Consider the following 13,154-nt stretch of genomic DNA (forward strand, 5'->3'; position numbering starts at 1 on the left):
GTGGTATGCCGGGAATGGTAAAAAATCGTGGCCTGCTGCATAAGTTCTCGATCTATTGGATCTCGCACGATGTAGCATCGAATTCGGTAAAATATTAGCGCTGGCCTACCTGGAGGACTCATCAACGCTATCACTTCATTTCAAGTTCAAGGTCTAACGCGTTTTCTTTCCTCTGTCGACGTGAAAAGACTGTATGAGCTAAGTTGTCCGGCTCCGACATGGTACTTCCACGCATTCGAGGTCAAATATCCTTCTGAACCTCTTCCCCCAAGTGCGGCTAAAAGGATTTCGTCACGTTTCAACAAAGTCCATGTCTCAGCAGAGTGTGTGAACACTGGGGTTATTTCTATTTATTTAAACTCTTCTTACTCTGCTTGTTGCAGAAATCCTCAATACTTCTCACTGTCTTATTTCCTCTTCTACCATTCAAACCTCCGACCACTGGATCATCCCGGCTATTCCGGTGGGTCGCATCAATGCCATTACTTCATTTGAACCTAGGTCCTAACACGCTTCCTCTCTCCATGTCTATCTCTCTCTCTCTCTGTTGTCTTAGATTAACTACCTCTTAGGTAATGCCTGCCATTTTTGGGTTGCAAGATTTCATGATACCTCGTAGCTAGACAGTCAGTCTTCACTACTGCGGAACGGTCCGGATGGGATTTGAACCCCGGGCTGGCTGTCTGGACTGACTGAAGAATGGCATCGTTGTCGCTTCTACCACCTGGCCGCCACTCTATCCATGTGGAATGCCCCAAAAGATTCCACATAAGAATTTTTACACTCGTGTTTAACACTAGCAGGATAGACGATCGTCAGGACACGAGACATGTTTTGATCACAATGGAAATCAGGATTAGTAACGTTTACTTAAAAAAAAAAAACACATTAATAAACAATTTCTGTTTCCAGTTCTTCTCCTGTTATTTTTAAGCTCAAAAATTGTACAAAAATGCCTGAAATTTTATCTCACCACTCTATCAGAGTCTAGTTCCAATCTCGCACAATGTTCGTGTGGTGTATCGGACGCATAATTGTTAATTGGGTAGGCGCTTCATCTGGCCACGGCTTCGAAACGTCAAAGCATTCCTGGCTGTTTGTTGTCAACAAACTGGAAGAGCTTTTCGTTTCTCGGAACATTTTTAGTTTCCATAGTTTACCCCCACAATATCAATGATTTTGTAGTGATTCTTTGACCATATGCTACCGGTTAACCCTTCCTGGTACGCACGTGCATCCCGAGAACGAAATTTCATCGCGATGCTCAGCTAGGAGTTCACCAAGCACACGGCGGCGTACGAAGACAATAACAAGAAAACACCGGTACTGGCGTCTTCCGTATTCCGGGATGGAATACAACAATGCCTACAACAAACCGTAGTAAGTAAACTCGCAAGCTTCAGTTTGTAGTGAAATAGTCGCAAGATTTCGGTACTTATTTTCCGCATTAAATTATAGCTGCGGCAACATTACTCAACCCTTGCCAACTCCCGGCAGCGCTGGCTTTTTCCCGGCAAATGACACCACACCAGCGACGTTCCTTAAAGTGCCCAACCCACCGTACATCAAGCAAGAATCGGTTACGGGGGCCGGTGATTCGGTGATCCATGCCGGGACTGTAACACCGCCCGTAAACTACAGCCAGAACCAGCAGCACCAGCACCAGTATGGGGCTGACTACGGTGAATCGAACGAAGCAGAAAAGCCGCTCTTCTACCACCGGAAACCGTTCGAAATGTCGTATCTGTCGAATCCGTACATGCAGCCCCATGCGCAGCAATATCCTCAACATGCTCTTCCGCCGCATTTTCCATCGCAAACGAACCACCCTCACCACGTGTCTCATCTGCAGCAGCAACCGCAACAGCCTCTTCCAGCACCACCTCCGCTCACTGTGCCATCCGATATGCATTCCCCACAGCAGCTGGGTCCGGAGCATATGCAGCGATCGCAACATCCGGCAAACTTTCACGAGTACTACGATCACTCGGATGCTGGCTCCGCGCTGGAACCGTACGCTTACGTGCTGCAAAAGCCGACCGCCGCACCAATGCTAACCCCGGATACGTCCTCACCCCTGGTTCCTACCCCGTTTGTACCGGCCCTCGATCCACCAACAACTCGATCACCGTACGGCGCATCGGGCGAAACGCCGCAACCGATCGCCTTCAAGTGTGAGCTCTGTCCGAAAACGTTCGAAACGAGGCTGAAGCTGGAGAAGCACGGCAAAACGCATCTGGCGAACGGAGGCGCGCCGCAGCAAGACTTCAAGTGCCGTATGTGCGATAAAACGTTTCGCACGAAAAGTACGCTCATCTGCCACGAGAAGGTGCACGGCGAGAACGGGGTGGACAATAGCTTTTCGTGCGTCGAGTGTGGCAAAGTGTTTGCGACCGCCGACAAGCTGCAGGTGCACCGGCGGCTACATACGGGCGAAAAACCGTACCAGTGCAAGGTGTGCCAGAAGTACTTCAACCACCAATCGAACCTGATCGTACACCAGCGCATTCACGATAAGGTAAAGAAGGCGCTCAAATGTGCCCGGTGCAGCAAGGTGCTGGACAATGAGGAACGGTTGGCGATCCACATGCGGCTGCACACCGGCGAAAAGCCGTACAAATGCTCGTACTGCGAGAAGCGCTTCAACCACAAAAGCACGGTCAGTACGCACGAGAAGGCGGCTCACATTGCGGCCAACTCGTACAAATGCGAACGGTGCCATAAGACGTTCAATCAAAAGTGCCAGCTGCAGTACCACGAGAAGCTGCAGGAGGAGCATACGATCGCGTGCGCTCACTGCGAGAAGGTGTTTTGCTACAAGGCCAGCCACAAGGAGCACATGTTTAAGGTGCACTTTCCGCGCCCGAAAAAGGAGCAGAAGAAAGGGCAACCAACGGCGGGCGATGAACAAGAGGGCGGCGAGGGAGCGGATGGCGCAGGAGCAACCCATTCCGGTGGTGGTGGTGGCGGCACCGGGAGTGGCAATCAGGGTAGGAACAAATTCAAATGCAACGTGTGCGATCGTCGCTTTTACTACAAGCGAGCGCTCGAGGTGCATATGGGTGTGCATGACGCTTCGCTGGACGTGAATGTGCTGTACTTTTCGTGCAACTACTGTCCGGAAACGTTTACCGAGGAGGAATCGTTGCAGAAGCACGAGGCCAAACACGAGGCGGACGGGACGACCGATTTTCTGCAAAACATGAAACAGCTGGACCAGTCGGAAAACCCGGCCAATGGGCAGGTTGATGGCGGGTTTCGCTGTCCGTTGTGCTTTAAGCGGTTCGAGAATCAGCGAGCGTTGCGCGACCATCACAAAACGCACCTCTGCTCGAACGCGGACTGTGCCAAGTGCGGGCCGGCGCATAGCGACCGGTTCGAACTGGCGCACAGTACGTACGATGCGAACGATGATCTGCAGCCGACGGTGTGCAACATTTGCCACCGGCAGCTGGCAACGTTCGAGCAGTATCAGAACCACTTCCACTACCACACGTCCCGGGTGCCGTTCTACTGTTACCACTGCCGAGAAGAGTTTAACGATAAGCGGGAGCTGTACAATCACTCGAGGACGCATGTACCGCGCGAGCCGGAATCGTACACGTGCGAGGTGTGCGCGAAGGTATTTTCCACCAAGGGCAATTTCAAGCGGCATTTAAAATCTCACCAAGCGGTCCGGGCGTTCGCGTGTGACCGCTGCTCGAAGCAGTACGACTACAAGAGCGCGCTGGAGGTGCATCTGAAGCGTTCGCACGGCATTGAACTTTAGTTCACGGAGTTCGCATAGCAGAGGGGTCTAACTTTTCCCTAGCTATACGGCAAGCCGGGCAAACGGTGCCGTTCGAATTGTACAACAGCAGAGAAACAGGGGAGAGAGACATATATTTTTCAGCGGATCGATTCCTGTGTTTATTATTATAAGATCGCTAAATAAAAGAGTTCCCGCCGCTCGCGATGATGATGATGATGGGACGGACAATCTTTCAATGTGTCTTTTCGCTCTGCCCTTTGTCTCACTCTGTCCTGTGTTTGCTGTGTGTAAAACTCACCTAACAAATGCTTTAGCTAACTATGTACATTGCACGGCACTTACTATAAATAATAACCTTTCTGGGAGCTTGTAATTACTATTTACACCACGTTTGCCATGGTCCCAATGCCACACCAAACGTGTACTCGCTGACTCGCGATCCTTTAACTCTTAATATTGTTCTCCATTGCGTGTATGATCTGTTCTATGCTGCGGCCCCGTGTTTCCGGTATGAAGATCGCGTTGAAGAGGCCGGCCGAAAGGCAGACGGCACTGAACACCCACATGCAGCCATGCAGCCCGATCAGCTCGACCGCCACCGGGAAGTACTTCACCACCAGGAAGCTGATTGTCCACAGGAATGCCGTGCAGAGGGATCCTCCGAGACCACGAACCTAGTGGGCAGAAAGGAGACATTGGTTTGATTATCCGATCCCGATCCCGATAAACGTTTGTGAAAGCTTTTCCTACTACCTTCGGTGGCAGTATCTCGGACAGAATGACAAAGGTGAGTGGCAGCAGACCGACGGATGCGATGAATATGACGAACGAAAGGCTGGCCACCGGTATCCAGTTGATGGCACTCACGTCCACGTGCTGGCTCTTCAAGTAACCGTGCGTCCCCATCGTAAACAGACCGATCGCAGCGAAGAAACTCGTCGCAATGTACACGTGCTGTAGGGTTGAGACGAAGGTCGTTAGTATCCGGGTCGGTATGGAATTCCCGCGGGCCGCAGTGCGCCGGTAAATTACCTTCCGCTGGCAACGATCAACGATGATGGTCGATCCGTACGAACCGATAATCTGAATAGCGCCTACCACGATGGCGGCCATGTTGGGATCGAGATCGGATCCGGAATCGGCAAAGATTTGTGCGGTGTAGTTGATCAGCGCGAAGCAGCCGGAAAGTTGATTCAGCGACACCAACACCAGCCCGATCAGCAGCGCTTTCCGTGCGGACTGGGGTGCTGTTGGACGGCAGATTGGAGGGAGGTTAGTTGAGCTTGCTTGTCACCGGAGCAAGCTGCTGCACTAGACGTCGCTTACCAAAGTCGGCCAAAGAAATGCTGTGCTGCTCCGTACTGTCCTTCTCGCCGGACACCTGCACCAGCAGAGCGTCCATCTCCGATCGCAACATCTCCAGATGGTCCGGTGTGGACGTGTATCCTCGCAGGTACTTCAGTGAGCTTTCCGCATCCCGGACACGGTTGCTACGGATCAGATATTGTGGTGTTTCCGGGAACTGTACGAAGAGCGCAATAAACACGATCGGTAGCGAGAATAGGATGTAGGCCGTCAGGTGGTAGGACAGGTAGCTGCCCATCACGAACGACAACAGCGTGCCAATGTTGAGGAAGAGAATGAACAGCGACCCGAGCGTTCCGCGTATCCTGTGCAGCAAACGATCAAACGTTTAGAATTAGCATTCACCTTGCATCGCATCGCGACCCCGCCACCACGCGTTACCTATCCTCGGCGATCTCCGTGATGTACATGGGCACCAGTAGAAAGACGCCCGCCGCACCGAGTCCCGCCAATAGCCGCGCCACGTACAGCACCTCCACCGTGGTGCCGAACGCAACGCAACCCCAGAACCCGACCAGCGGTACGGCCGTCGCGAGCAGCGACACCTTCCGGCCAAACTTTTCCGCACTCCAGCCAAACAGGAACGTGCCACCGAAGGCACCGATGCACAGCAGGGACGCGATCCAGGTCGCCTGAATGTCCGTCACCGGGCCCTGCTCGAGCGGCGAGTCGGCCGAGATGAGCAGGGGCAGAAACGGGGACAACCACCCGATCGCCGTACCCAGCGACAGCGAGATGATGTTGGCTGCAACACACGAACAGCGATTAGCGACAGCGACGGTAAATGCATCATCGGCCGGTTAAGATAAGTCGACGTGCGCCGCGGTAAACAACTCGGCGGGTTGTACGCTAGGCGAAGAACCTTCACCGGTGTCACCATCCGAGCGATTATCAAGATACAAGTGAAGCAAGTGACGAAACGATGTTTATCTCCGCCGCTTTCATCCGTGGAAAAAAAGCATCAGCTGCATCACCCTGCCGCCCTTCTGCAGGTTAGTGACGTTTAGGGTGGTGCGAGCTAAGCCGGAGTTCCCTTCTTCCACCGGTTTGTTCGACGTTCTCTTTCCGAAGGTGGCAGTAACCTCCCCGGCACGGGATAGGAATCTAATGGTCCAATTGGTTCCAGCCCGAATCGCAGTAGCTGTGCGGTCAATCACAATCGATGTCAGCTATTGATCGAACAGCCGCCGGTGTTAAGGTCACGAATTATCACCGACGGTCGACCCACCATACCCCACCCCATGTCGTTCCGCATTCGTTTCGGGGCAGGACCGAACCTAGGCTAGCCAGTGGTGAAGTGGCGCTGTACCGCGGCGGCCTTCGATTTGATCTTCAAGATAATTCCCACTCCCACTTGGCCCTCTCGGCCGATATTGGGCCGATTGGGGTAGGATTGCTCGGTAAACAACGGTGTTTAGATTGATAGAGATAGAGGTGGTGGTTGAAGTGCGTGTTTACTATCGCATATTAGGGACTAGTACTGTACTGGCGGGGTCTAGACATAGTTTGGATAATGATGCGGCGATGATCTTAAACCATGTGTGACCATGATGTGAGCATAGGTCCCACGGGACATTAGAATATGAATTGCTAGGGTGTACAGTCTAGAGGTATCCAAAGCCTTTTGGCAATAGGATTATTGTGGGCTCTGGGCCTCGATTTAACTAAGAAGACGCAATTGATCGTCCCATGACTTCCATCAGGGAGAATACCTCAAGAGAGAAAGGTTTGTTCCGATTCGACAACTCAAGTCCTGAGTAAGGGAAGGTGAGGTCTGGATGGAATTTGAACAGTGGAGGATCAATCTGGGAGTGGATGAAGGGGCCGTTCAGGACCTTACTCACATGCGAGTCACAATTAGAGGCCCTTCAAAGACCTTGATCCGCTATCGGCGTCGCAGTCGCCTCGGCTACCGGATCGCCCCCAAAAATTTTATCGCCGGATCCTATTTAAATTTAAAAATTAGGTTTCAACAACCTGGACGGTTAGAGAAATTGTTTGAAAAACACTGCAGATACCTCTGACCGTAAAACAAACCCTATTAGGCATCGACTGACACAGTGATAGCCGGGCAACACTTGTTCGATCACTATCACACTAATGGTTCGGCCAAACGGATACTGTCTTCATACAAGCAAACTGGCCAACAGTCGCTGTTTGTTGTTTAGCCCCTCCACTCCTCCCAAATACACCTCCTCTAACTGTTGTCTCCAATTTGTCAACCAATCGAACATCAAACGGAAGCTTCTCCCACACTCCCCAACAGGCTTGTTAATAGAATTCATTCATTCATTCTACTTGTTTGCGCTGCGTTTTCTCCACTGCATGTACACTGCTGCTGCACTTTTCACCCTGCATTGTTCGTGGCTTTCTTATATCAAAAAGAGTCATTTAGATGTGTCTCAAGTGTTATCACAAATTAAATAGAAACCGGGCGCTGGTCTTTACCCGGGCGCTGGCAAAAAGATGAGCAAATAAACCTTACCGGCACACGCTTTATGCTCTGGTTTGGCGAAAAATCGGTTCCGAAAGCTCGGCAACATGGCACGCATCGTCGGACGGTCGCGAATGTTCGCGAATTTTTGCGTGTAGCTGTCCCCGGTGCCGTAACTATGTGACTTTACACTCTGACCGTCCGCAGGGGGTACACGTCAGTCTGCGTTATCTGTTATCCAGCGTGGTGGACCTGCACCAACTGCAGCAGCTTCCGAGGTGGGTGACTGACTGAACGGTTGCTAGGGTGTTTGGCCATCGTGGAAAAGAACCTGTGCCATGGAGCACCAGCAGCATGTGAGTAAACACAGTGCAGAAGAATGGTAAAGAAAGGGGGATCAGAACCTCACCACCAAACCGCACCCCCTCTCCCACCGCCAGTAACTAAACACAGAGAGTTTACAGCAAACAAAAACAAAATGGACCCCATTGTGATGCATTGGAAAATTTGTCAACCGGTGGTGGTGGTGGTGATGGTGGTACTCCTGTTGCAAGTATTGATTCAATTCCATCACCTGGCACCCGAAGGTGACGCCACTCGAGACACTCCCCCCCGAAAATAGGGGACGACCTTTCACAAGGATGTCCCTTGGCTTGGGTTTGTTTTGGCTGTGACGGGGGATGGAATTTTCCAACCGAAGAAGTAGGTTGTTGCCGTGTTGTTCCGGGGAATTGAGCTAACGAAAGTCAAACAAAACACCTCTCACAGACAGTGCAAACACAGAGTTCGTGCTTAAATCCGTACTACAACCCGGTTCTTCAAACACACCTATCGGCAGATTCATCCTCGGTCCCGGGGGGTTTAGCTCTAAAGCCGTGCGCCGGTGGTGCAGGTGATCGGTTCGGGGTTGTTTTTTTCATTGTCAGCGATACCGCGCGTGAGAGGGAGGATCGCCGATCGGACACCATTGTTGTGAGCAGATCGGGCTGCATTTTCAGGGTGTGAGAAAATGAAAAACGGTGAATGAATGAGTGCGGTGCACGTGGCGCAACTCGTGTGTCTCTCTCGCGGCTCGGCCACACACTATTATTATGGAGGTTTAACCGTCGATTGTATCGGCGCGGCTATGGGCGAGGGCCGCTTGCGAGCGACGGCGAGGTAAGGTGGCGGTGTACTTCAACATTGAACTTGGAACGCACGGTCCGAAATCGATCATCTCCACAACAACACAACACCACAAGGTATGGAAAGCAGGGCCGTCCATTCCCCACTCGCCCCCCGGCCTCCCAACCGTCACGTAAACTCAAATTTGGACCCGGCTAATGGTAAGTGGATGCAGGAATTCGAACGATAATTACCACCGATCGCCGCCAAATACAGCTTCACTATCTTCCGGTCCGGCTTTATCGTGCCGGATCCGACCGCACCAAGCTTTTCGGCCGTCATTACGCTGTGTGTGTGTGTGTGTGTGTGTCCTGGAAGCAAACGGGAAAAGTTTGGACACTGCTATTTTGCTGAAGAAACTGTCTCGTCGCACGTCGGCACTAACGTTGTTGCACTCGTTTTACGACGCCACTTCACCCCGCACGTGACTCGATTCTCACCCTACTACACCGTCGATCGCGATCACCTATCACCGTCGAAGCCGGATGGCAAGAATCACCAAGGGGCAGAGCGCGAGAAAAACTAGGCGTGCAACGGGCGTTGTGGAATGAAGCGCGCCTGGCGGTGGTCGGTTGTTGCTCGTTTGGAGGACCGACGGCGAATGCGATTTGTAGCGGCCGCGCGTCCAGGCTAGTCCATCGCGTCTACATTTGCGTGCGACCACTTCCGTCCGCAACACACCGCCGCTGCGTCGGCCGTCTCTGACTGTTTATATATGTGTGTGTGTGGAACTGTAGCAGTAACTTCCGATTGTTGGCGCTTTATTTGTCCCCGCTGCTAGTGTGGCCACCGCTATCAACACTCATCAATGCACATGTACATACAGCGCTGTGCCTTTGGGGCTGGTTCTGGAGTGTGTGTGAGCGGCAGCCGGCCGTGCTTGGCTTTCGGAAAAGGTTAAGATGAGTTAAGATTGATCTTCCCGGCGTCACACTCTCCCCTATTAGTGATCCTACGTGCACCTGCAGAAGAAAAGTGCGAAACCCGCGATAAAGGGCGAAATGTTTATCTGCCGGCTGCTGAACTCTAGCAAGAAGCTCCCATTGTCGTCCTCATCCTCGCCGGAAGGTTAAAGGGAGCCATTGACTGGGCTTAGAGAGATCTGCCCCCGTGGTGTATCACCAGAAGCCAATGGCCGTGTGTGACCATGTAGAAAGTAGCGCTTGTTTTCTCCAAGTCGAAGAAGCGCGTCACGATGTGATGCGATTGTAAGAATGAGATCTAGATTAAGGCATCTCCTCGGTCCGCGTCATCCGTCGGTCGGAAGGTATGTGACGGTGGTAGACGCTTTGATGCCCCTCACGGAAGCTGATGTGCGCAAATAAAAAATTGGGGGTTCGCATCTCAAGGACACACACACACACACACGTACCCCCCGGACTCGAAGCAATACCTTTAAGTAGTTCCCACCTCCTCTAGCGCTCCACAGTTCGTCAAGGTTATGGTGCCAAAAATCTGATCGCGCGAATCGCTGCAACCACACGCCGAAAAGGGATTGTAACTGGCCCCGGGAATGAGCGGTGGAGGCATTTTAAAACGGCGCGAATCCGCGCTTGACGAGGCGTTAGAGTAGAGGCGAGCTCTGAAAGCTCACATTCATCCATTGCTGCACGACGGTACCGAAATAGTATCCAATTATCGTATTTAGGGAGTAAAAACGCTACCGTCGTGTGCACCAAGGGTTGGGGGCCCAAGAGCGTTAGTTTTTCGACCACGATTGTGACGATTGTCGTGCGGATAGTGGAATTATGTATTGTACTTATTTAGCTGGGTTCGTAGACGGAGTTATTAATTTTAAATCACTGATTATTTGTCGAGTCGAATAGGTGCCGTGATCGAGATCGATTGTGTTGTGATGGAACACGTCCACAAAAGGCACCATTAACACCTATCAATGTGGCGGGTGTTTATGCTATAAGTACTCTATGATAAGTATACGAAAAAAAAAACCTGCTATAATTTAAACGACAGTTATATGCGGAATTTTCCTACATTGTAATTACAATCTGTTTGGCAGCTTTCCTAAATCCCAATACGAACCCACAGTTCAACTGGAATCCCTTATTAAGGTTTGCTTAAGGTATCCGGATCCGGAAAAAGAGCCACGGAACCACTTAAGTACTTGCATGCTTTTAACAGACAATTTTGTGTTTGTGCTGCGTTGTATATGCGCTATACAATTGCGCTATTGTGTTCAGGTTTTAAAACCGAAGTCTGGTTGGCCCTATCAATGATTCGCCTGTGATCGAGTTAAGCTTACTTCTGGGTATTGCTGAACCGCTGAACCACCGCTGAATCAATGGGGAAGCTCTTTTCGTGGGAAAAGGGCATACAGGGTGATTTTGATACTTTTTCCATATTTTTATGATTCTTTTGATGAAACCAAAAATAAATTGAGAGTGTCAAAGGACAGTCAGCTTAAAAAAAGATTCGACTCAGCTTGTGACGCTCTGTCAAGTTAGGAGCCGGATAATTCGCTTCAATGTTTTGTCTGTCCGATAGAATTGATCGGATGATTTTTTGATTAATTCCTCTAGAAGAGAGTATTTTATAATCAACATCATGATTTAAATATCCAAAATATAATGGTTTTATTGTAGAAATTTTGATGTAAAATTTCTTGTACCTTGTGGTACTATTTTTCCCAGCGGAAAGCAGTTTGAGGTGGATCTATACTTGAGGAGCGAATAATTGTGAGTGTATCTCTTAGTATATGTAGCTCCTTGGACGACGAGATCCCTTTGATTACGAAGCCTTTTGGTAGAAGACCCCTATGATACCGAGAACTCTTAGTAGTCCTCCAGTCGAGGAGATGTATTGGAGGGTGAAGCTTGGATCAGTATTCTTGATAGATCAGATCCCTTGGACAACGAGGTCTTTTGATAGATGCAGCTCCTAGGACGACGAGACATCTTTCACTGGTAGAAGGCTCCAGCGACTCCGAGGTCATTTGGTTGATCAAAGACCGTCGGGCAATGAGATCTTTTGGTAGACTAAAGCCTCTCATTCGAGGAGATATATTGGTATTGAAGAAATTTGTATCAGGATTCTTGGTAGAGGAGATTCCTTGAACGACGGGGCCTCTTGATCGATGCAGTTCCTTGACGGATGAAACTGTTATGACTGGTATATGGCTCCTACAACTCCGAGAACTCTTGATAGATTAAAGTCCGTTGGGCAACGTGGGTTCTTGGTACGTACGGACTTGGTACGTATTCTTCGTAGATCAGATCCTTTGAGCGATGAGGCCCCTTGATCGATATACCCCTTTGACTGGTATAAGTCCACTTTAACTCCGAGGTCTTTCGATAGATTAAACTCCGTTGGGTCTTGATATATTCAAGACTCTAGTTCTAGGAGACATCTTGGTGGATCAAATTAGAAATCAGAATTATTAGTAGATCAGATCCTTTGAGCGATGAGACCCCTCGATCGATGCAGTTCCTTGACGGATGAAACTGCTATGATTGGTAAAAGTCCCCTGAAACTCCGAGAACTGTTGATAGATTGAAGTCCGTTGGGGAACGAGATCTCTTGGTACATCGAAGACTCTAGTTCCAGGAGATATCTTGGTGGATGAAACTAGGATCAGAATTCTTAGTAAATCAGATCCTTTGAGCGATGAGACCCCTCGATCGATGCAGTTCCTTGGAGGATTAAACATCTTTGACTGGTATAAGTCCTCTAAAACTTCGAGAACTCTGGATCGATCGATAGTTAGAGGGAATATCTTGGTAAATGAAAATAGGATCAGGATTCTCGGTAGATCAGATCCTTTGGACGATGAGGCACCCCCGATCGATGCAGTTTCTTGGAGGATGAAATATTTAACTACGACTCCGACTCAATGAGGCTTAGACGACATCTTTGACTGGTATAAATCCTCTAAAACTTCGAGAACTCTGGATCGATCGATAGTTAGAGGGAATATCTTGGTAAATGAAAATAGGATCAGGATTCTCGGTAGATCAGATCCTTTGGACGATGAGGCACCCCCGATCGATGCAGTTTCTTGGAGGATGAAATATTTAACTACGACTCCGATTCAATTAGGCTTAGACGACAAGACCTCTAGTAAGACTTGACTCCTGCGAAAGAAAAATTATCCTTTGGTCGAAGAATGCCCTTGGACGAGGTGGCAAAAATCGCCTTGGTAGATAAGGTCCCTTGGATCCACGAGTTCGCTTCTTGGATAATAAGTTCCCATTCCCCTCTGTTAATACCCACCTTCCAGTGTAAATCGGTGTCAAATACTTGTTCAAAGAAGACTCAATCACAATTGAAAATTGTCACCTATCTGGGAATGTAATTGTTGTGCCACTTATAATTGCCAATTACTATTACCATCACCAGCGAGCTCCCCAAGTAGCAGTAGCAGTAGTAGTAGTAGTAGTGGCGAATCGACATCGACAAGATATAGCACCCATAAACAGGTTAGTA

General features: G+C 49.9%; 2 protein-coding genes across 6 annotated transcripts; one reads left to right on the forward strand and one right to left on the reverse strand.

Annotated features, from left to right (window-relative positions):
* Positions 1-180: 180 nt before the first annotated feature.
* Positions 181-3,987, forward strand: LOC118513507 (zinc finger protein 813-like). The gene is made up of 2 exons (XM_036059357.1): positions 181-1,380; positions 1,459-3,987. The coding sequence occupies exons 1-2, from the start codon at positions 1,349-1,351 to the stop codon at positions 3,767-3,769; spliced, it is 2,343 nt and encodes a 780-aa protein (XP_035915250.1). The 5' UTR covers positions 181-1,348; the 3' UTR covers positions 3,770-3,987.
* Positions 3,885-9,400, reverse strand: LOC118513508 (facilitated trehalose transporter Tret1-like). 5 transcript variants are annotated; one of them, XM_036059361.1, is made up of 7 exons: positions 9,155-9,400; positions 8,909-9,025; positions 5,498-5,861; positions 5,078-5,421; positions 4,784-4,998; positions 4,505-4,705; positions 3,885-4,425 (listed from the first exon to the last, which is right to left on the reverse strand). In XM_036059361.1, the coding sequence occupies exons 2-7, from the start codon at positions 8,994-8,996 to the stop codon at positions 4,195-4,197; spliced, it is 1,443 nt and encodes a 480-aa protein (XP_035915254.1). In that variant the 5' UTR covers positions 8,997-9,025; positions 9,155-9,400; the 3' UTR covers positions 3,885-4,194. The 5 variants fall into 5 exon arrangements, with proteins under 5 accessions (XP_035915254.1, XP_035915253.1, XP_035915252.1 ...); XM_036059360.1 differs by having other exon boundaries at positions 9,100-9,400; XM_036059359.1 differs by having other exon boundaries at positions 8,909-9,020; positions 9,099-9,399.
* Positions 9,401-13,154: the final 3,754 nt, after the last annotated feature.

Source organism: Anopheles stephensi, chromosome 3 (assembly GCF_013141755.1).
Source record: "Anopheles stephensi strain Indian chromosome 3, UCI_ANSTEP_V1.0, whole genome shotgun sequence".
NCBI lineage: Eukaryota > Metazoa > Arthropoda > Insecta > Diptera > Culicidae > Anopheles > Anopheles stephensi.